This window comes from Anguilla rostrata, chromosome 11 (assembly GCF_018555375.3).
Source record: "Anguilla rostrata isolate EN2019 chromosome 11, ASM1855537v3, whole genome shotgun sequence".
In the NCBI taxonomy this organism is placed as follows: domain Eukaryota; kingdom Metazoa; phylum Chordata; class Actinopteri; order Anguilliformes; family Anguillidae; genus Anguilla; species Anguilla rostrata.
Genome location: NC_057943.1, coordinates 27,326,605 through 27,349,494, shown reverse-complemented (window position 1 = coordinate 27,349,494; position 22,890 = coordinate 27,326,605). Strand labels below are relative to the sequence as shown.

The 22,890-nt window shown below is 41.0% G+C and overlaps 2 protein-coding genes across 6 annotated transcripts; one reads left to right on the top strand and one right to left on the bottom strand.

The window, feature by feature from the left end:
* The first annotated feature begins 735 nt into the window (after positions 1 to 735).
* On the top strand, positions 736 to 11,889 carry LOC135234474 (glycoprotein-N-acetylgalactosamine 3-beta-galactosyltransferase 1-B-like). Of its 5 annotated transcripts, XM_064299127.1 has the most exons (5): positions 937 to 1,232; positions 1,345 to 1,439; positions 6,298 to 6,541; positions 7,454 to 8,118; positions 8,733 to 11,889. In XM_064299127.1, exons 3-5 carry the CDS (start codon positions 6,334 to 6,336, stop codon positions 9,057 to 9,059), a joined length of 1,200 nt encoding a protein of 399 aa, XP_064155197.1. In that variant the 5' UTR covers positions 937 to 1,232; positions 1,345 to 1,439; positions 6,298 to 6,333; the 3' UTR covers positions 9,060 to 11,889. The 5 variants fall into 5 exon arrangements, with proteins under 5 accessions (XP_064155199.1, XP_064155198.1, XP_064155197.1 ...); XM_064299129.1 differs by lacking the exons at positions 937 to 1,232; positions 1,345 to 1,439 and adding an exon at positions 736 to 830; XM_064299128.1 differs by lacking the exons at positions 937 to 1,232; positions 1,345 to 1,439 and adding an exon at positions 777 to 923.
* Positions 11,890 to 13,605: 1,716 nt separating this feature from the next.
* tac3a (tachykinin precursor 3a) lies at positions 13,606 to 21,098 on the bottom strand. Its single transcript, XM_064299124.1, has 7 exons — positions 20,884 to 21,098; positions 18,680 to 18,797; positions 18,258 to 18,357; positions 17,815 to 17,844; positions 17,043 to 17,096; positions 16,260 to 16,332; positions 13,606 to 13,999 (listed from the first exon to the last, which is right to left on the bottom strand). The coding sequence occupies exons 2-7, from the start codon at positions 18,779 to 18,781 to the stop codon at positions 13,981 to 13,983; spliced, it is 378 nt and encodes a 125-aa protein (XP_064155194.1). The 5' UTR covers positions 18,782 to 18,797; positions 20,884 to 21,098; the 3' UTR covers positions 13,606 to 13,980.
* Between the last annotated feature and the right edge of the window lie 1,792 nt (positions 21,099 to 22,890).

Below are 22,890 nucleotides of genomic sequence, written 5' to 3'. Positions count from 1 at the left end.
GGAATTAAAAGAAATAGAAATAGTATAGCCTTTGGCCCACCCTTTAATATTTATATTTTTTCCCTTAAGATGTCTAGCTAAAACAACATAATAGCTGGGTAATGCTACTAATCTACGCTAGTTTGAACTAGTTAGTGACATCACAATGAACAACATACGATACAATTAACTGTAAAATATATTACATTTATTTGGCAGACGCTTTTATCCAAAGCGACGTACAAATTATATACGTACAATTATATAACTAACTAAATATCTGTCTTTGTTGCTTTATCCACTAGAAAATCCAAATATTTGTATTATTTTTCACAGTGGTGCTTTGTTTTTATTTGTGCTTGTTTCTGAATCTTCACTGGTACTTATATACGCTTAGTGTATGCAGTACACATTGCGAGTCACTCAACTTTAAAGTCTTGGGGAGGGAAGATGTTCCTTCTCATGACCACCTTAAATGGTAGTCTACTTACAAACGTATTTATGTTTACAACTGTGAATAAATACTATTAAATTAATCTGTTAGTATGTATAGCCTCTGGAAACACAATGTCACTGTATACGCTGCTTTGAGTGTATTTATTTTGCTTTACTAGACCACGAACCCCCAATTGCCCCTATACTGGCCATTGTAAAAACCGACAGGTAGTCAGAAACTAAAAACTGTTGCCTATCGACAACATACAATAAAATTCATCACTGAAGTATTATCAAAAACCCCAAAAAAAGTGAACTATCACTTTAAGGACCCCATCTTTTCTCAACATTATTCTCACCCTGCGCACAGCTGATCAAAGAAAACCACTCGCCCACCTACCGCTAAGAACCAACCGGTACTTCATAGCATATAATATTAATCTAGTCTATATATGGGATTTAAGAACAGAGTGTAAAACACCATCCAATCAAATCCATCTGCGAAGAAGGTTAGAGGTTGATGTTAACATGTGTTATGGATGCATGTGACCACGTTCAATAGCAAGGAAGTGGACGGTGTTTAGCTAGCTAGCTAGCTAGCTAGCTCGTGTCCAATACATTTGTAAGATAACGTTGGTTAAGCTCTTTAACACATCCATGTTTAGCTAGTTAGAGTTGTATTGATCTGACGGATGGATGTCAGACAACGTTGTGTTTTGCTGGCAAAGCTGCACCCCTCAAAATAAATGCTAGCCGACCAGCAAACCTACGACCGAAATTTTTGTAGCGCGTTTTCACATTGTATAAAACCTCATAAGGTACGTTCGGTGTTTTTATAGAGTATTATTACAGAGTCTGTGGTTCGGACTTTGAACTGCTGTTACACTCAGTTGCTCGGTCAAACGAAATAACGGGTTTATCTTTATCTAGGTGATCGTACATCAGTGAACGGAAGTAGATTAAGCATAATTCTTATAAGGAACCGACGCTAGTCTAGCTAGTGAGGTCAAGCTGTATTTGTAGAGGTACGTACAGTTTGCTATTGAATTACAAATCTTTGTTTGAGTTTATATAACCATATTGCACTTGCAGGTATCTAGCTTATGGCATATGTATACCTTTTGATTTAGGCCTGAGTGATTCACGTGATATCTACACTATTTTACAACGCCGCCTTGCTACCGTTAACTAGCCATCATAATATTATCATGAGTTTGGACTTTCAATAACGTTAGCTAGAAGACAGCGGTGGCTGTGATCACGATTACAAAGAAACCACATGAATTCCTATTTTATTGACTAATTTGTTTCGCTATTGTCGCTGTTGCTTGCTAGTACAATTGAAGTTCGATAACGACGAAGACGACACTGACCATTTCAGCATGTAGCTGTATTTTAACGTCGTCACTTCATTATCCGTTTGATTAAAACGGCTCAAATTCAACTGTTATACGGGCATCAAATAACCCTGATTTATATTCGAGTGATGACCTTGAAATTGTAACCTCGATAACCTAGGAATTCTGAACAAACTGCCCAGGTTAGTTCTTAGAAATGGATGCGTGTGTGAGTAAGCACGTAGACATTTTAGCTAGCTGTATGTTTTCACTTCAGGCAGTCTTCACTGACTGAGGTACAACAGTCTACAGGTACTGTAAATGAAAGTGTACGCTAAATCACCTTGTTAAAGACATGTCCGCACTTGCTTGGTTTTTATGACGGCAACGCCTGTAATGAGCGCATGTCAAAATTTGTTTTGTGAATGATCTCTTGCTGGATGGGGTGGTTGGTTTGAACTGTCTGTGTGGCAATCAGCCAGTAAATGGTCATTTTCTGATGTATTGTAAGGAAGACATTGTTTGAAATTTTAAAAAGATGATATAATCCTGGCTTATTCGAGGCAAGTTTCAAACCTCCAAAAGTGGAATAACTGGAGCATATGCTAGCAGTACATACAATTTTGAAACGGATAAGATTAATATTTATCTAAGGTAGCTGTTGTCCTGGTGGAGTGGTTGATATGATAAAGTTCTTGACATAAGATACACTTTATTGACTTGTCCTCTGCATTTGACCCATCCTAGTTACGTAGAAAGAGTGGGCAGCTACAGTGAAGTGCCCATGGACCAACTCCAGATCTTCCAGCCTTGGTCAAGGGCAATGGCTGCAGTATACCCAACCTGACACGCATGCCTTTCGGTAAACTAGGGTAAACTAGTTTAAACCAAGCAAAGCCGGTGTTTAAAAAAAAAAAAACTGATTACAGCCCCCCACTTCCAAATTAACCAGAAACACACGTAAAAGTGTTTTAATTTCCAGACTGTTTTAGCATGCCCTTTTGTTATTTCTGTGTGCCAAGCTTTCTGCTGATAAATAAAATGCAAATGTGGTATTCGCAGCTGTACTAGTGCCTTTGGACAGATCTCACAGTGGAATGAGTTTACAGGTGTGAAATGAGTTTACAGCTATTAAACGGGTGTATTGGTGAGGTACTGTTGTAAGACGGGCAGCGCTGTTGGGTCTCCATTATAGATTCCCTGCTATCCTCTCTCCTGCACAGTTTTTTTTTCTATGGGAGAGTGAAACCTGAGACCGTTTGGTTGCTCATTCTGCCAGTAAGGTGGAGTCTTTCTTTATCAAAGTTAATGTTTGGTCAAATGCTCACAGACTGCTAGCAGACCTCTCTCTACATTGCACTCCTGCATGGTAAGCACAATTATTATGTTATCCTTTGTAATTTTTTACAACTGTAACAAAAATGTGTTTGATTTTTCTTTTCTTCTGGAAAGGAAGCAATCAGAAATTATTATATATATATTATTATATATTTCGCAAATCAAATTTTTGTACAGGTTTGTTTTTAAAAGAAGCAATGTCACAGCTTGATTTAGGGGAGGTGTTGATTTAACATACTTCTATTCAAACTGAAAAGTCATCTCACACAGCTTGGGGCTCTAAAAGTGTTTGGCTGTGCAGTTAGTGTTTGTCGTGTTGTTTGCATAAGCGTTACACCAAATAGGTCTTTTGCATTGCAAATGAGCCAAAAGGTTTTCACTGTCCACTCAAAGACTTGCTAATCACCTCTCTAGATCAGGGATGTCAAACTCAGCCATACTGAGGGCCAAGTAGAGAATTGTGAATCAAATCAAGAGCCAGACACGTACTGTTATGGTATAATGTAATTGTGGACCGTAGGGGGGATTGTGATTATGGCTTCCGTTGCAATGGTGTTCCATGTCATGTATGCATCAACAGACCTTTCTCATGTAAGCACTGCCAATCCAGAGGTTTGCAAATAGAAGCGTACCAACACAAGTTCCTTCCAGTTTTTGTAGTGTATCCTTACACTTAATTAGAAAATTAAAACAGTCATATTTGATGGCACAGGAGCCACAAGCCTTTTAATGACACATTTGACTGGAGGAAAAAGGGAACAAGCTGGCTGGCTAGCCTGTTCTGATAATTAAGAACAGTAGAATATAAATTATTTCCCTGTTTTACAAACATATATGTGCAAATGCAGAGGTATGAGGACAAACTTATTAAAGTCACATTTAACAGAAGGAAAAGCGTGTTTAAAAAGCTCAAATACAGCTGTTTTAATTTGCTAGTTAAGCATAACTGTGTAGTACTATGGATGACAAAATGTTCCAAAATGAAATAAATAAATATGGAATTATATAGCCTAAATAAATGGGTAAATAATTAAATACTTCATTTTATTACAAAATAATTAAACAACTGCCACCTGATTTTCCTTTTCACAATAACATGATTATATTTTATTTCATAACATGTATTTCCGAATTGCTTTTTCATTTCATAATTACACTTTTCCAAATGACTTATTTTCGAATGGCGTTTCTATTTCTGAACCTTTTTCATTTCATAATGTGACTTTTCAAGACGGTAAGACATCCTGTCAATCAACACGAGCGGGGCGGGATCACTCACAGTCATTGGTTTCTCACACATTCAGGCAAAAGCAGCAGCACCGCAAATATTCATCTACATGTTAAAATTATAGCTAGTATGGTAAGCCCAAGGGCTATAGCTATTAGGCTACTAGTTGTTGCACGCGCATCCATTCCCAACGTAGGCTGTAAATAGGTCTAATAATACATCCAGGAAAAATACTGAATGAGTGCAAATAAATTAAATTGATTGCCGGCAATTATCTTCCAGATTTAAATTATTATCTGGATTGATATGCTGGTTCAAAGTTTGTAGGGGGTCATGTGTGGCCTGTGGGCCTTGATTTTGACATGTGTACACTGGATGTTACCTTGTGTGATATTGAAGTTGTAAGCACAGTTGTATGCTGCAGCCGATGCTAGCTAAATATTAGCTGGTACAGAGAGCAATTTAAAATGAGGAACATCTCTGCTAACCTGTTGCTGTGGCTAGCTTGGCTGCAAGCCTGCCCTTGAGATACACGTAGCCTACTAAGATATTACAGTAACCGCTAGGTAGAATTTTGAGGGTATACAAAGGAATCCTGCATGAAGCAACTTAAATGCATTAGCTAGCTAGAGAAGAGAAGATGAAAGAGATGTTTTGTTCATTTTCATATTTTAAGTAGGCTGCAATTTTTCTTCAATGGGCCTATATGTTAGTAGTCATTTTAAAGAAGGAGAATATTCATGTTGATTTCACCATTTTCGAGATTGAATCTACTGCATGTGAAACAAGAAGAGGCGATGCTCTGCATTTGTTTGCTTTCGTTCTGTGACTGTTCGACGTGTAATAGGCATAGCTGAGAAGAGAACGGTTGAGCATAGGCATATCCCTTTGTTTCCGATGTTTGTCTTTTTTATTCTTTTGTGTATTTTACGAAGTACAGCAAAGGCTGCTCAGGGTGTTACCAAACCCCTAACTAGCTTACGTGTCAGATACGTTTACAATATTGACCATGCCACTGGATAAACTTAGATAAATTAAAACAAAGACTTTATCAGTTTCAGAACTGGCAAAGTTCCAGCGCACTCTCCAGTTGTTCCAGTTTTGGCGGTTGTGTGTTTTTTTAGCGCTGTGTAATCAAGCCTGTGCGTTCAAAGGCCGCATCGCGGCAGCTGTTGCTTGGCATGGCAGCTGGATGCTCGACGCCACGGACAGCGCGGGGGCGCGAGCCGGCGACCGGCGTAATGCCGGGTTTCCTCTTAAAAACCATAATAACATGTTCCTCGAGAGCCGAATAGCAAATTATGCCCATTCCAGTTCTGGTTTTGATATTTAGATTTGTGACAGTCCCTGAGACCACTATGGTTTTTGCGCAAACCGGCTTTTATCATACACAACAGCACCCAGAACAGGACATCCCTGTCTGACTCACCAGATTACACACCAGTATCCGTGTTATTCAGTGTTATTCATCCGTCTTTACTGTCTGCGAGCGTGGCTATGTTTGCTTCTTTATCTCGAAGACAATTAATCCATGATTATCGCCTTTTGAACTGTAGTGTTGTTAACCTCCCATTCCATGGTTTGGGGCCACTTTTATGAAATTCATGGATAGTACTGTAAACAGGAGTAGCCTCTACCATGCACAAGTGACTGATTATGTGAGCACAGGATCGGGTGCAGAACGGTTAGACATTACAGGAATTTAACAGGCACTCTTATCCAGAGCGACTTATGTAAAAAAAATCTAATAAAATTGTATATCATATTTATACAGCTGGATATATACTGAAACAATGCAGGTTAAGTACCTTGCTCAATGGCAGTGTCCTACCCGGGAATCGAACCTGTGGCCTTTAGGTTACACGACCAACACCTAACCCATTATATTGCACTGCCACCCTAGGCACCGTAAGAGGCACGGTTATGTTGTTTCGATGTGTGCGGTGACGAGTCGGTGACTGGGCGACCTTTCTCTCGCAGTCATGCTGTGAGGGCGCGGAACGGGAGGGGCTGGAGATGAAGTCCCTGAGCTCCAGGTGCGCCTTTTACTTGGGCTTCCTGGTGGGCACCTGCTCGCTCTACTTCTTCCTGCGGCAGGCGTGGTTCGAGAAGAGCTTCGCCCCGCCGCTCGACGTCGGCGCCACGCCGGAAGAGGTCGCCAGTGGCCAGAACTGGAAGGTGGAGCGATCGGCCCTCATCAACCTGAACCACCCGCACCAGACAGGTGAGCCGCTCGGCTAGCCTAGGCTACTGGAGGGAGTTTGTTTGTTTCTGGTTGTTGATGAACCATGTTTTTTAAATTTTGTATTTGTTTTCTTTATCATTGAGCTACGTTACACATATAATACAAATCATACCACTTTATGAAATTCTTCACGCAACTGCAGTGTCAAGAGCCATAGTAAGGGCCACTATAGCAGGCAACAGCAGGATGAAGCCGTCGTCTTCCATTTGTGTTTTCTTCCGCTCAGTCTTTCACAGCTGTCCTGGGTTGCGTCTTTGAGGTGTCTGGTTAGCTCTACAGGGACACGACAACGCATGTTGAGTATGTACAACCAGGACGCGTGTTTGCAGCGCGTTGGCCTGGTGTTGTCATTTGCATTCGTATACTTCCATAGGCTATGTTTCCAGCCTTAGTTTTGGTGGTTTACCAGTTTGTTAGCACGTTTATTATTTATCTTGCAATATTTTGAACTCCACTCCTGTTTTTCCGCTTATGTTTTTTGGACTTTCACCTTCCTTATGCAGTTGAATTATACCTCATCTCATCAGATATATCTCCTTTGGCCATTTTAGATGCACATGACAAAAAAATCTGCAAGCCTGCTAAGGTGTGTTTGGATAGTTATTTGAGTGTTGAAGTCACTTTTGTAGGCAAAAAGTTCCAACAGAACTTTTGTTGGGAGGACACAGCTTGTTGTTTGTTGACTGCAAGGATAGAAGACTTAAAATGGTAGTGTGGTGCACAGAAGAAGAACAAAAGAAACAAAAAAGTGGACAAATAGTGATAAGTTAGATTTGATATTATATTTAGTGGTGAAGGTCAGTAGGTTTTCTGAGAGAGGACAGCCCTTTTTAAGGGCTTTTCTGGATGAATTTGGGGGTGGTTTTCTAACTACGAGGATCTGCACCCCAGGTGAGGACAGCCGGTTGGCGGACGAGCTGTACCGCAAGGTTCGCATCCTGTGCTGGGTGATGACGGGCCCTGGGAACCTTCAGAAGAAGGCGCGGCACGTAAAGGCCACCTGGAGCCGCCACTGCAACCTGGTGGTGTTCATGAGCTCGGTGGATGACCCCGACTTCCCCACCGTGGGCCTGGGCACAGGCGAGGGCCGCGACCAGCTCTACTGGAAGACCATCCACGCCTTCCACTACGTGCTGAAGAACCACGGCGACGAGGCCGACTGGTTCCTCAAGGCCGACGACGACACCTTCGTGGTGGTGGACAACCTGCGCTGGGTGCTGGCGAACCACACGCCCGAGGAGCCCGTGTACTTCGGCAAGCGCTTCAAGCCTTACGCCAAGCAGGGCTACATGAGCGGCGGGGCGGGCTACGTGCTGAGCAAGGAGGCCCTCCGGAGGTTCGTGGAGGGCTTCCGCACCAAGGTGTGCACCCACACCACGCCCGTGGAGGACCTGGCGCTCGGCCAGTGCCTGGAGAAGATGGGCGTCCTGGCGGGCGACTCGCGGGACACGCTCCACCGCGAGACCTTCCACCCCTTCGTCCCCGAGCACCACCTCACCGGAAAGTTCTCCAAGAGCTTCTGGTACTGGAACTACTGCTACTACCCCATTGTAGAGGTGAGTGTTGGGCTGGCGGTGGGGTTTCAGGGGCAGAGTGAGGTTTGAGGAAGCGTTATGGGTTTGAAAGGGTTGCTCTTGGCCTCTCAGCAGGTAAGATTTGTTCTTTATTCATGTGCCATTTGTCAGCTCTGTCAACAACAGGTCATCTCAGATGGTTTGATTGACAAATGATAGTTTCATTAGTGAACCACTTTATTCTGAATGCAGCTTTATTCATAAATCAAGGTCGTTCTAGATTCCTCACCCTGACAAACCGGATTTCCCTCCTCTTGCACCTGTCGTTTTCCAAGCCTCTCCATATCTGTCTCTGTATCTCGTTATGGTGACTTTGCTGCTGTGTCACTGCTGTTGTAATCGATCTCTTCTTCAATCTTAGTAAAACATTTGTTATGGCACAGCAGCTTCTTATCAGATCTCCAGGGCCTTGTTGTGCTGATCCTCTTTTCTCTCTCTCTCTTTCTCTCTCATTTTTTCTTCCCCCTCTCTTGATCTCTCCCTCTCCCTCCCTTCCGTTTCTCTCTCTTGCTCGCTCTTTCTCTTCCCCTCCTCTCTCTCTCTCTCTCTCTCTCTCTCTCTCTCTCTCTCTCTCTCTCTCTCTCACACACACACAGGGTCCGCAGTGCTGCTCAGATCTGGCCATCTCCTTCCACTACGTGGATGCGGAGCTCATGTACGTACTGGAGTACTACACCTACCACCTGCGCGCCCGCGGCTACCACTACCGTTACTCGCCCCCGCTGCCAGAGGGCATGGACAAGCCGCCCGACGCGGAGAAGGACGGGCTGGGGGCCCGGAAGGAGGGCGCGGAGGTGGCGGTGGCTGGCCAGGGCGAGGAGAAAACCAAGATGGAGCCGGAGCAGGAAGGCCTGGTTAAGCAGACCTCGGAAAGAGACTCGGCCCGCAACCAGACTGAAGCTTCGCAGGCGAAACCCCAATAACCTTTATTAAAGCACGCGTGCATGTGTTCATGCCCGTGTGCGTTTGTGTGTGTGTGTGTGTGAGAGAGTGAGTGAGTCCAAGAGAGTGAGAGGGAGAGCGAGAGAGATATGGAGAGAGAGAGGTTGTACAAGTGTGCATATTAATCCCTCCCTATGTCAATAGGTCCATGTTTGCATAGGTGGGATGACTGGAGAATTGATGCAACCAAAAAATAAATAAAAAGAAAGTTATTAATGCCCTTTATTCCAAGTTATAGTCATATATTAAAGTAATTAAAGTCAAGGTAATTGTCTGCATGGGCACCAAAGTTATATTAGTATCATGTTTGGAAAATAACTTGAGGGAAACATATAAGCTAGGTTTACTTTTGGATTCCTCATTTCTGTGTATTAAAAATACTGCAGTGTTTTGAGTATCATTACATATTGTTTGGTTAAATGCAGTCATATGACTAATAGCCCACTCGTACACCGTGATTTGATTCTTACGTGAAGAATATTTTATAAAGTTTTTAATACAAGATCACATTCTTTGGCGTGTTTAAGTAACTGAAAGGCGTATTGTTGGGAAGACATGAAAAGGTTTTTCATTTGACAGAAGAGTATATTCTTTGAAGTTGTTTGGCTTTTTTTGTCTATGAATTCAGTATTCACTGGCTATTTCTGTTCTCTGTAGAGCTACCTGGAGGTGAAAACGAATTGTTGATCTTATCCAAAAAGGGCCAGTGTGGGTGCAGGTTATTTGTTTTAGCCCAGCACTAACACACCTGATTTAACTATTTAACTAATCATGGTCTTCAATCAAGACCTTGTTAAGTAGAATCAGGCGTCTTTGTGCTGGGTTAGAACAAAAACATGCACCCACATCGGCCCTTTTCAGATAATATTGGACATCTCTGGTTTAACCAGTCATGCAGGTTTACGGCTCCAATGATGTACAGGAAACAGTCTGATTTTTGAGATGACGTGTTTTGTTTTTTCAGAAGATGTCGTGGTTAAAAGTCAGTTACAAGAAAAACCAGGTTTCCTGTAACTGCCACTGGTTAGGCGCCTAAATGGAATGGAATGGAAGTAATGCAATCTCGTGGAACGCCACTACAGTGAGCTTTTGTCTGAGCACAGTATTCACAAGAAGGAAATGAAAAGAGTTAAATGAGGAAATGGTGCTGGCGATTCAGTAATTCTCCCCGTCTGTCCATGTGGAGGAAAGGACTAGTCATTGGGCACAGTTACACCTGGCATTAAAAACAGACATCCTTATCCACACAGCTGTGAATGGATTGTCATCTGTTCGTTAGCAGTGTGTCTACACCTGGCATTAACCCTTGTGTTCCTTTTCCTTTTTTGCACCTGTGAAACTGTTAGCCTGGGTCACATATATACCCAAGACATTATTGGAATTTTAAAGCAATACAGAAATAGAATTTATCCAAAATGCTCAATATATATTACCTTTATTTCAATTGCAAACAATATATATGGTTAATGGTTGCCAGTTACCCATTTGTTAGATTAGCAATGAAGGTGACATTTCTTGGGATAAAGATAAAAACAAATATGGATCCACGATAAGGCATGGGGGAATGACACGTGTCTATCTGAAAAAGTAGAAATGAAACAATGTTTTCTGATATGGTTTAAACTGATGTTCAAAATTATTTTTTATCTTCATAATCAAGGAAACCATAGACATAAAGTCGTAAAGCAAATGCAGGTGACCAACAACAAATAGAAACACAAAACAAGAACCAAATTCACAGTTTTAGTCAGTGGTTATGGAATGCATCTCTCAAAAGTGTGATTCCTCTTACTAAAAGTTTCAAGTGGGTCAGTTTGACCCAAACCAAACAGAAGTGTTAAAATGCATCCCACGTGTTCCCAGTGTCCGCATTGGGATTGGATTTCCACTCTCCCTTGCCTTACTTAAAGTAGGCTGTAGTACCTAACCCGCTGTGCGTTGCTGTCGACTTCCACGCAGGGTTTATTCAAACGATGTCATGCCCACAAGAAGTTTCACTCCTCTTTGCGACTTCTCAATTTCCATGCAGCCTAGGCCGTCTTCGAAGATTGGCGCCGATTGTACAGAGTTATAGTGGCAGCTGTTCAGGGGCACAACTGTACAAAGGAGGAGTTCGGAATGGTAGGAACATGTAACGTGTATCCTGAATATTTTCCATGAAGGTGATTGGCTAGCAAATTTTCCAGAGGCAGCATGCACTTGATTTCATGTGCGATGCTTGGCCAGCCAATCGCTGTCAAAAAGAGGCAGGCATCTTCGCTCCACCGTCCCGGTCCAAAAGCCTGTGGCCGTGGCCTTGTGATGGCTAGCCACTGGAGCTGGCTACAGAACGTGCCTGAGAAGCATCAGTGTTTAGCCTGTATTTGTACATCACATGTTGAAGCGCAGTTAATATTTAACGGGTTGAGCGGCTCTGGGAAATTGGCTGGTTCTGAGTGCAGATGGGGTTCTCTCCAGTGAGCGTGGTGGTCCCATAATCTCGTCATTGCCCCAGAGGACAACCCAAGGCGAAAGATTGATCTGATCATGCTTGGATTTAAATGTGTCTTCTGTGCATTTGCACCTGCCCTTTAACATAAGATCTCTTCAGTCGTAGCCACAGATCCGGTCACGGATGGATTTTAATGCCAGGTGTGACTGTGGCCATAGTGTTCGCTTATTGCCGTCAGAAAAAAGGCATCGTTAGCCTACTGAAAATCTGAATGAGTGTTTTTTTTTGCCATTTCTTTCAAATGCTTGTGTATAAATGCTTGTGTGTATGCGTAAATGTATGTTTCTCGTTTTCTTTATTAAAAATGAAAATCTAAAGAATTTGACTTGCATTGTCAGTTGTGCAATCTTGACATGCCGTTCCAGACATTTTGTATGTCTGACACGTGCATGGATACTTGTGAGGGTCTTCTAACGTAGAAGGATTTTATGTGCTCTCTTAGATTCAAGTGGAGAGTAGAGTAAACTGTAATAAATGCATTTTTTTTATTCCCTGCATTTTCTAGTAGGCCTAGAATATTCAGATGAAAATGGAAATATGAAATATTGTGAAAAATTATTTTGTATGACACCCCCCCCCCCCCCCAGCTGTTCCTCTCGCAAGTTTATGAAGCAGGTGTGGCTTTTGTTCAGGAAGTTACCTTGCCTGATTGCGAGTTTGTCTCCACCATGTGACCTGCAGGGATATGAACTTGTATTTCAATGGTTATCCGCCAAGTGTCCCCATAGACACTCCCCATAGGCACAGTCAAGTGACTAATAATTGAGAATTTTATAAAAACAATTTGGGGAGAAGGTGAACATGGATGGAAGTTTAAATGCTACAAGAAGCATGATCTTCCAGTGGTCCTCACTCCTGGTCATGGAGAGTCGCAGGGTCTGCTGTCTTTCGCTGTTACTAAGGACAGCACATTGCACAGCAATTCATCTGTTCATTATACGGTTAACTCAGGTCATCTGGTTTCTTGGGTCTGAATCTGTCACTGAAAAAACAAATGCTAACAGACTTTGTGGCTCTCCAGGACCAGGACTGAGTATCACTGCAATAAAAAGGAAAAAAATCATCCATATAAAGCAGGGGTGTCCAGTCTTATTCGAAAAGAGCTAGTGTGGCTGGCTGTTTGGTTTTAGCCCTCACTAAGACACCTGACCCTGCTTACAGTCTTGATTCAAGGGTATGATTCGTTTGTTGATCAATAATTATTTTTTAAATTTTAACTTTATTTGTGTGAGTTAAATGTTATTTAAATTCTGTCATTTTTAATGTGGGCATTTCCCACTGCATCTAAGAAAATGTATCATGTACAACATTTAAAAATACTGCTGCATGTCCATGGTAGTAAGTCATCAAAAATAATTTAACGCATGTCGCTTGGAAACCTCACTGGCAATCATCATCTGTGCTAAATTGGTGGCAATTGCTTTATCAACTTTGATTACTGGGGTGGTGCAAATGGGATAATCGTTTGATTAAAAAGTGGCTTGTCAAAGAGGCTATCATGACCTTTAGCTGGCGGAGGACTGAAGTACAGTGTGAAAAAGAAAGGGGAGACAAATTAGTGGCCCAACTGATTGAATAATTCATTTGTAATAATTCAAGTGTTTTCTTCGAGCATTGTTGACTGCTATACTTGCATTTGGTGAGTCTGATCATTGCTTTGTTAATGACTCTTTACCTGAATTTTTTTTTTGGCATTTATATAGGAAATCAGACCATAAATTGGATATTGTTCTGAGGCAGCCATACCTTATGACTTAAACTTGTTAGTGCCTCCTCCATGTTTTCTTTAGGGTGTTTTGTGTTTTGTTATGGAGAGCTAGAAGTCTCAACGTTGAAGTTGGACAGGTCTTTATTTTGACTGAGCCTATAGGGTCAACCCAGCGATTAATACAATGGCGCAAACATGTTCCATGGGTCCTGTAATTAATTTTCAAGTCAAAGTCACCAACCACACTTCTGTTCCATTCAGTGCAGTTTATAAATGTCAGCACATGTTAAATTTAGTTCCCTTGTCATGTAGGGTAAATAAGTCAAAATATCAATGAAATAGCTTGTTTATTTACAAAAAATGTACTGTTATTGAACATTTTTGAAGAAAAAGGTAATTGGATGGATATTACTGCAGATATTATCTTTGTGTTTTCAGATAAATATCTGTTACATACAAAAATATATACAAATTTCAGACATCTTTGCTACCGGGCTGCAGTCGTGTAACTGGGCTTCTGGCAAATTCCGCATCGAGTTTTAGTCCCGCAGTCATTTCTTTCTTTCCTCCCCAAAAGAAATGGAAGCTCTTCTTTTTTCACTGCACATAATGACATCTGAAATCTGGAACCAAAAGAAGGAGCAAACTAGGCAGTATGCTAAGACGTTTCTGGTGAGAACCGCTGGGAGCTGCTGGGACTGGCCTACACACCGCGCTGAAACCTGAAACACAGAAAGAAAGGAGCATCAGTCTGACTCGCCTATGACACAATACTACCATCTACTCATGAAGAGCACCTAGGGGTGTCATTACTTTATAAAATCTAGGGAGGGCATTCGGGTGGATGGACCAAGCTCTTTCCATCCCGTTGAGGCCAATTGGCTTCATGGACACTCAGTAATGTGAGTTCAATTGACAACGATTTTGAAAATAATTAGACCACCTGGGTTTTCCCCAGAAAAGGGGAATTCATTTGCACATAAATGTGAAATGATGACTTGTTAGATTAGCTAAATTACTTGTCTGTCACAAGCCCTGTGTGCCTTTTAGAATCGTTCACGGTGCAAGAAACTGCAATCCATAGAACCCAAGTGAGACGAATAACTTTGTAATCAACTGCTTTAATTGATCAATAAATTGAGTATAAATTAAACCGGGTGAAAATCCAAGACACTTTGTGGCTCTCCAGCACTAGCCGGGAATCTCTGCTTTAAATACTCCACTAAAAGGAATCACCCCCTTATTTCCCTTCTTTCCATGTTCAGTGCTGAAACTGACTGCTGGGGGTGGCAGTGTGGTGCAATGGTTTGGCAGTTGGGCTTGTAAAGATGGCGAAAACCACTGAGAGTAGTAGGGCTTCAATCCTTTAATGGATGCTACCACAGTCTAACTTTGATTAAACCAATCAAAGCACTGCTATCCATCGCAAAACACTCAAACACAAGCTTGGCTGTGGGCTGTGGTGTGAAACAGACTGGTGACACTGTTTGACGGAGAACTGCTGATGTCAACACTCTCCCATATCGGCAGTAGGGATCATGCATGATCGCACCTGCAGTGGCATTCCAAATGAAGGTAGGAATTGGACATTTTCATGTTGGGTGCCAATATAAAAAAAAAGAAAACGTGAACTGGAATTAGGAAGGGTCAGCTATGGATTTGTGCCTGACTTGTACAGGAGCAATGAGATTGCATCTTGGGATTTGGGCCAGGGAATAATTGTTCCAAATGTGAAATCCATTGAATGACTTGGGTGTGTGTGAATGGGTGGATCTGCAGGTCATTCTTGCTGTGTGCTCGTTATAACTGGTTTTCATCCCAACTCAGTTCTTAATTAGACCTGCTTGAGCTGCTAAATTGAATAATGATTTTTGGTTTTGTGTCATGAGACAAGCATGTGCTGTCTGCCCCTTTGTGACAAGAATTTGTGTGTGGTTCATGTGAAATATAGAAGTGCCTCAATTCAAGATATTTTTCTCCTTATTGCTCGATTGGTAACTTAATAAATATTGTAGTTAATCTTAACTGTCTGTCAACAGCCTGGAATAACAGCCCATAAACTCTGTTTAGACCAATACCTCCTGACAGCACATTACTCAAGAGAGTTGTCCTTCCAGTAACTGTCTGGTGAGATAAGCGTCTGATGAAAAAGCGTGATCAATCCTGATCGATTATTAGTGGCTAAAAAGATGAGCGTTGTGTAAATGCCTGTCTCCCAGGACCAGGAAGCCGAAATCACGCTGTAACAGAGTCCAACGAGCATCTGGTGAGTAGAAATGTCTGCAGTGGGTCTCCTGCAAGTTCTCCTACCCTGCAGTGTCTCAAGGAAAGTTTTGCTATTCTCTATCTTTGGGTTTTGTTCTGTTGCTTGTTTTTTCCCAAGTTTGGAATTCACTAATGTATTCGTGGCTCTGACTCAGACAAGCATATCCTCTCCTTGAATAGAAATGGCAGCCTTTGCTTCCTTTCACTCCAAAGTCCACCAGTCAAGTTGTGCGGTCTTTGTCTTTGGAAGGACGGACTCCAACCCCCGGTCCCAGTTCACCTCCTGAACACCCCCTCTGCTTTAAAATACGCTTCATTGTAAGTATCACTCACAAGCAAGAGCTATCATCGAAGCGATAGGGAGCCCAAAAAGCAGCATTTGTGTGGGACATGCTTTTGGTCTGCTTCGACGAGAATTTGGGTCAGAATTTACAGACCGGAATTGACAAAGAATTAATTATTAACAATAATAAAACATGACCACTTAAAAGAATGTCACACAGCTACACACTACTCTATGGGGTTCTGGTCAGAACAGCCAAGATTATTACATTTCTGGAACAGTATTTTAACAGGATTAGGGCCAAACTAGGCCTGGCCCTTTGTTGGCCCTGGTGTTAATGCTGCTGCCTGGCACGGCGGGAAACCAACGTTCAGCCCCAAATCCGCCAAGTCAGCTCAGAGCCCCCAAACCACCTGGAAATAACAGAGCCTTACCTCAGTTTGCACTTGTTAAAGAAGAATCCGCCTGTCCGTGCTGGGCTCTCACTCCTCCATGGCCTCGTACTCCCTGCATGCAAGCACACTCAGGCCCATCAACCCTTCCTGAATATTCATACGTTAATGCAATGTAGCACCTGTAACTCCACTTGACACCTGGAACCTTGAGAAGCAGGTTAGTGTGCCAGAAATGTCTCTGGTCTTTGTTGTATTTGAGCTTGATTGCACAATTTGATCCCTAATAGTCTGAGCATGAATAGAGTCTGAATTGTGGAACATTTTGGAGCTCCAGTCTATAGTCTTCTGTGTTCATTAGTAAAGAATCTAGTTATGTAGTTATGGGTTCTGTAGTTATATCCAGTAGGCGACTGGAGAAAGCAAGAACCATAAACATTTTTGGTAGACCAGGTCCAAGGTTGTCTAGTCTTGTCCTAGAGTAGGAAGGAAAATGCAGGAGCTAACCATCTGGTTAGTATAGAGGAGTGTGGCACTACAGTGTAGGAGGGAAGGATCTCCGAAGACTGTATAGGACCCAAGGATGAATCTACCACAGTTTGATGAAAAAGCAATTGACTGTTTTGTATGATTCCAATTTGACACAGAACTGGCTAAACACACAGTAGTGAGGCCAATGATGGCAGCACTGGAGAGGTTTTACTAATGGATGGATGCTGCTGAGGTTCAAAGTAACAAATGGCGGCTATAGCCTCAGTATCCCTAATCAGGCTCCCAAAGATAAAGACTTGGGGTGGAATAGGTGGACCTGCCTTGCACACTTACCAGACTCTGAACTTCTCCGACCCATCAGGCCAACAAAGAAATCATGCATGTCTCCTGCAGAAACAGAAGAGCCAGGTCTGTGCATCTCATACTCGTACTCAAACACTGATTCATTAATGCTCTACAAACTATTCATTTCAGAACATTTCTTTACAGTGTTGCACTTTTGAACACTGCATGCATGTACATACAGTTGTATGCAAAAGTTTGGACACCCCAGGTCAAAGTCCTCCCACATGCACCCAAAGAAGGTATCCCCCAAAACTTCTCACGTCTCAAAATCAGCCATGATGTTCTTACAGGAAAGAAAGATGTCGGAAAGGTTGTCATAATCCCCAGGCATTATATTATGGAATATCCATGCAGAGATCTCAAACATACATGCAAAGACACCTACAAATAGTGCTAGCTATTTTCATGATTTCTGCAGAAAAAAAAGAATGGGAAAAATCCTAAAACCATGATTAGTAAGACTCATCTTGTTACAGAAATCTTTGGAAGTTGTTATAGATCTTCCAAAATCGGTTTTACTGAGTACCAACAGGGTTCCCAAACTTTGTTTTATTGTTTCGATTCTAAAATACAAATAAATCGTAATCATGCATTAATATATTCAACTTTGGATGATGTAGATGTCTGATCAACTTCTGTTAACTTAAAAAATCAAATTTAGCACATGCTTTGACCAGGAGTGGACAAGCTTTTGCAAACAACTGTACTTGTATATAAACAGGCAACAGACAAATGCAAAATGTTAAGAAGTTCCTCTTACTTTTCTGTGGAGGGGGTAAGTCATTTGAACCTGAAAAAAAGATCAGCCGACAGTCATGACTACTACAATGTTGATATGAAGATATTATAAAAAATATTATTATTGTACTTAACTGGTAACAATTAAACAATATATGTATATTACAATATATCCATGAACAAATAAATTATGTGCAAGTAATGTTCAAAGCCAAGGCAAATTATTTTATTTCATTTTCCAGTTTTGTAATCAAAGATCGTACGTAGATCATAGTAAGCAATTATTTCAAATTAGATGGATCGCCCAGTTTGGCTGATTGGCCCCACATCTCTTGTATAGCCTCCTAATTATCGGAATGAATGTAATGTAGTCTTGGTTCTGTAACATTCTTTATGTTGCTCATTCACCCAGATAATGCAAAGGATCCATCCAACCAATGTTTCGACACATCCCCGGGTTCTTACCGGTGCTTCTTCTACCCATAAGGCCCACGAAGCTGTCATAATCTATACCGTTATATCTCTTCAGAACGCCACGCGGGAGGTTGGAAAAAACCGGGCTCTTCTGAAAACGAAAGCAATATATAAAATGCTATTAATGATTTTAACTGAGTGGTTTCATTCATAACGACGACATCAATATCTATCATTTGTTTAGTCCTATATGAATATATAGGCCTTTTTGGATACCACTTTCCCACTTAATTATTAGCTCCCTTGTTTGGACATTTTAACATCAATTTCATTTGTTTGGTTTTGTCAAATGTAACATCTACTTGATAATATATCTAACAAAAACACAATGCTTTCGTGAATTTATGCGCGAGATATGAACAGGTTGCAGATATAAGTAGGCACAACAGCTGCGGAAGAAGCGTATTGCCCACCTGCGACTCCGGCTTGTGCGGTTCCTGCTCTTCGCAGCTGGACTGGCATGATCGGATTGTCATCATAAGGGACAGGATCGCCAACAGCAAGCCACTTCTCATCGTTTCTTTTGTTTTCCTGAGTTCGTTGAGCGCATAAAGCCACAATTACAATTCCCAGTACCACTATCACAACCAAATAATGACCATCTAGGCTACACAGCTAGCTGAAGAAATATAATTTGTGTGAATAAATAACTAAGACGTTAAAAAATGGTAGCATTAAACTACATCAATTATTAACTAGAAACCAGAAGCAATATCTCCCCAGAAAAACTTGCATCCGGTATTCGAGTCCCATACCACCGTTTTAGTCTAGTTATGGTGCACAATATGATATTTTAATAGTGGGATACTAACAGGATTCACTGGGCTATAAAATTAGAATAATGATATGGCACCGTAGCTACTATTTGTCAGCTATTATGGCGCTTTCTTCGCGTTTCTGTGTAGCAGTTAAACAGTTTAGAGTGCGTAAAAGAGGCTTTCCAAATTACGCACTCAATGGATCAATGGAACAGGTTTTTATCGGTTTAGACGTTGTATTCTCATCTCAGATTGCACATTAGAAATATTGGACGAGGAGGGGGCCAACTTGACGGTCACAGGAAAAATAAATATTTATATCTTTTATTCTTCAAGGCAAATGACCCATTTCCTGAATGTCCAAAAAAAAAAAACATGTGCAAAGCAGACATTAGGTTACAATGTCACAGAATAATTCCACTATTTCACGTTTTTTAACATTTGAAAATAGATTCACTTTCATACTTTGTAACTTTGCATAATGTATTACCGGGTTACTGAAAGCTTAACAATACGCAAGTACACTGGCAAATGGCTCACCAGTGGAAAAACGGGTTCCGAAAAAGGTATTTTGCGACCAACGGTTCTATATGGAACCACTTGTCTCCAAGGACCCTTTTGTACTTAATATGGTTTTTATCTGTTCAGAGAAGGTTTTATTTCAAATGCACTTTTTGTCATTAGAGTCGGTTTATATTAGGCCTACTGTCGACAGTTTATTGTAAGCCTAGTTTCCCCTAATATTCACAAGATAATGTTCAACATGCAACAGATTATTTCAAAATTTTGCTTCACATTACCAGCTCACTTTTGAGAGTTTATCTCAGCTATTTGTCATTTAAAATTTAAACAGCTCGTGCTAGTAAAGACAACCGTTAGAGAATGTAATGCCACCACAGTTAGAGATGGGAAAGAAATGCGCCAAGTGAATGTATTATCTAATTAATTTCACAAATGAACAAAGAAAATATTGTTATGATTATGCATGTAGTCTACTGCATTTTAGCCTCAACGTTATGTGATGTACTATGTAGCGTTGCCTATTCCAGAACATGGTAACGTAGCTAATAGCTAATGTGGGCCTATTGTTTTCTTGAGGTCGCCATCTAACATGGGTAGTGTGATGACACCCAGAGGGTCTGAACATCCTTTAGTGACTGTGCTCCAGGTAAAAAGATAAAATGTTTGCACTTTATTGGTAAGTACATCAACAAGTACTGGATGTCTTACCCATGCTATTGAGGTTTACACAGCTAGAAATACTTGTCAATGGCTGGAAAATCAAATAGTGTAAAATTACTGTATCTAATAATCTATTCTGTCCTCCTTCCATGATTAATGAATAAAACGTGTTTAAACGGTAAACGCATCAAAATTTGCACCCAGATTCAGTTGTCTGAAAGGTACAGCATGCAAACATGTTGAGGTGTTTATAATCTATATATTTCAGCTTGTTTAGAACATTAGCACGTTTACATATTATTAATTCTGATAAGTATTTACATGTGTGTTTATACCTTTAACATATGCTTTTGCAAATTTCTATATGAAACCCTATCCTTCAGATCTTTCCAAAAAGGGTCATTTATAGAACCATATGAAGACTGTCCTTCATAGTCCTAAAAAGGGTTCAACCATGATGACAAACCAAATAACCATTTTTAAAGAGTGTATATTCCTGTGAAGTGGCAATACAGACAGAGTTAATATTTTTAGAACTGACAAAATGTGGTACATTAGTGATAAAACGGTAAAGCACAGAAACAATATGAACAATATCACCCACAAACAGCGCAATTGCTAACTAATAATAATAATAATATTAATAATGATAATAATAATAATAATAAAACTGTTACCTGTAGATTGTGTAGCTCTTATTGGTGGCAATGACAACTCAGCACTGGTGCAGATAATGCGCGCGCTCTGATGTGGAAGCGGAGAGTTCAACTCGGCAGTCTTCGGGTATACAGTGAGAGCTGCACTGCCATCCGAATGCTGAATTTTAAAGCCGAGTGTCTGCGTAATTCCAATCAAACGCGTCAGTGTAGGTGTGGTTTCTGCTTTCTGGGCACTTTGGTTCTCACGTGTCACCGATGGGCAAGTCGTCGATCTGACATCAGTTGCGTTCTGACTTGCGTACATTCTAGAGAAAAATGGGTGATAAAGCAACTGCACTGGCACACTCGTCCGAAGGGTTAATTTACGGACAGCACTCAGATTTAGACGAGGAGTCCACTTTTCCCTCTGAGCAGTCTACATTTGACATCACAAGAGGTGTCCCAGAGTCGTGATGAAGAGAGCATTGGTTCCCCGGACACATCTGATTAAAGTTTTTTTGCATGCCTTCCAAGTACGCGCATCACAACGTTAACTTTTGTATTTAAGGTTTAAAAATGACTTGCTGCCAAGTGAGAAAGAGTTAGTTGCTCAGATATTATGACTAATATACAGTATGCCGTTTTACTTATAGTGTATTACGTATACTCTGACGTCACAATTTATTGTTTTGTAGTAGGGTAGGCCTACCATCACAGTGCGGTTTTACCAATTTCTTCTCTATATTTCTATGAACTACAGTTAACAGTTGGCTAGGCCTGAGACAATTTTGCTGGAAAAAGTAACCATGTTGTTTTATCTCTATTGGCTTTATAATGCTGCTCTTTGCCAGGTTGTGATTTAAGAGAGTGATAGCAGAGATCATTTTCATGTTATTTCTTTTTATGGCTTTATCCAGGCTGTGTACTTTGCGGAATAAGTGCGCCTGCTAAATTACTGAATGCATAATCAGACTACTTTTTATAGTTAGTAGCATTAGTCGTTATAGTAGAAATATCATTTTATACTAATACATAGTGATAATCGACATCTCAAATCTGAGGGAAAAACATTTCCTTTTTGTTTTCTTCCTCTTTGTTGCCTAATTGGAACTTTTATTGAAGAAACCATTGCTTCCAAGGAAGCAATTACACAGATAGCAGCTTTAATAAACGCATGCAGGCTATTGACATCTTGAAGGCATTTATCTCCTCTAGCCTCGTGCAGAGTTGATTAGCGAGGATGTCCATCATTACGCGCCAACAAAGGAGAGACACAGGGAGCAATTGTCCGGTTATAATCGTGCCCTGTGTATGTATTCTGTTCGCTCCACGTTGGATTCATCTGTCGGGAATTCACCGTGTTCCTTTTTCGTGTAATTCAAATAAGAGTTCTTCTTTCTCTTCTTCTTTAATGATATTGAAGTTAATTGAATATAATAATACTTAACAGTTAACTAATATGTGTTGATAACATGTATTGATATGTTGAACCATGCAGATTAGGCTCAGCGCTTTCCTAATCTAGTTGGTATCTAATCTCTGGTATTTTCTCTGCAGCGCGGCGTTTTCATTTGGCTTCGCTCACCTTTTTAATAGCCGAAACAGTGGTCAAACGTGTAATTAATTGGTAGTTTGCGCAGCAAATTTCTGGGATTAAAAAATCTGGAGTTAGACAAAAAATGGTAGGTTTCTGGAGTTTAATTTCAGACGTGTATTCCAGCTTGTGTCCAGGGTTCATCCTTTGCGGTGTACTATTTTGCTGTTTTTGGCGTTTATGAGCCTGATTAAACTCCACACCGGTGTTGATTACACACCTCATGCTGTGCTGCGCCCAGTGAACGTCATGTGCTCTTCGTGTTGTGAGGCAAGCAAAAGTGAAAATTTGTCTATGACCAAATAGCTGTCTACTTTGTAACGTCGGGCACATAATAATTCCAAATTTACACTTTGTGTTCAATGTAACGTTTGCTAGCAAACAGTTATCTTAAACTTTCTCGTCTCTAAATTCTCGCATAGCATTTAACCATGTATTGCTCAGTGGTTTGC

Bases quoted from the DNA above. Each gene is read 5' to 3' on its own strand.
- LOC135234474 (XM_064299125.1), top strand. From the start codon at position 1,161: ATGCTAGCCGACCAGCAAACCTACGACCGAAATTTTTGTAGCGCGTTT. The intron at 6,542-7,453 runs GTGAGCCGCTCG...TCTGCACCCCAG, and splicing joins GAACCACCCGCACCAGACAG to GTGAGGACAGCCGGTTGGCG. The intron at 8,119-8,732 runs GTGAGTGTTGGG...ACACACACACAG, and splicing joins GCTACTACCCCATTGTAGAG to GGTCCGCAGTGCTGCTCAGA.
- tac3a (XM_064299124.1), bottom strand. From the start codon at position 18,781: ATGAGAAGTGGCTTGCTGTTGGCGATCCTGTCCCTTATGATGACAATC. The intron at 18,358-18,679 runs GTGGGCAATACG...TTTCGTTTTCAG, and splicing joins CGCACAAGCCGGAGTCGCAG to AAGAGCCCGGTTTTTTCCAA. The intron at 17,845-18,257 runs GTAAGAACCCGG...TCTTTTTTTCAG, and splicing joins TATGGGTAGAAGAAGCACCG to GTTCAAATGACTTACCCCCT.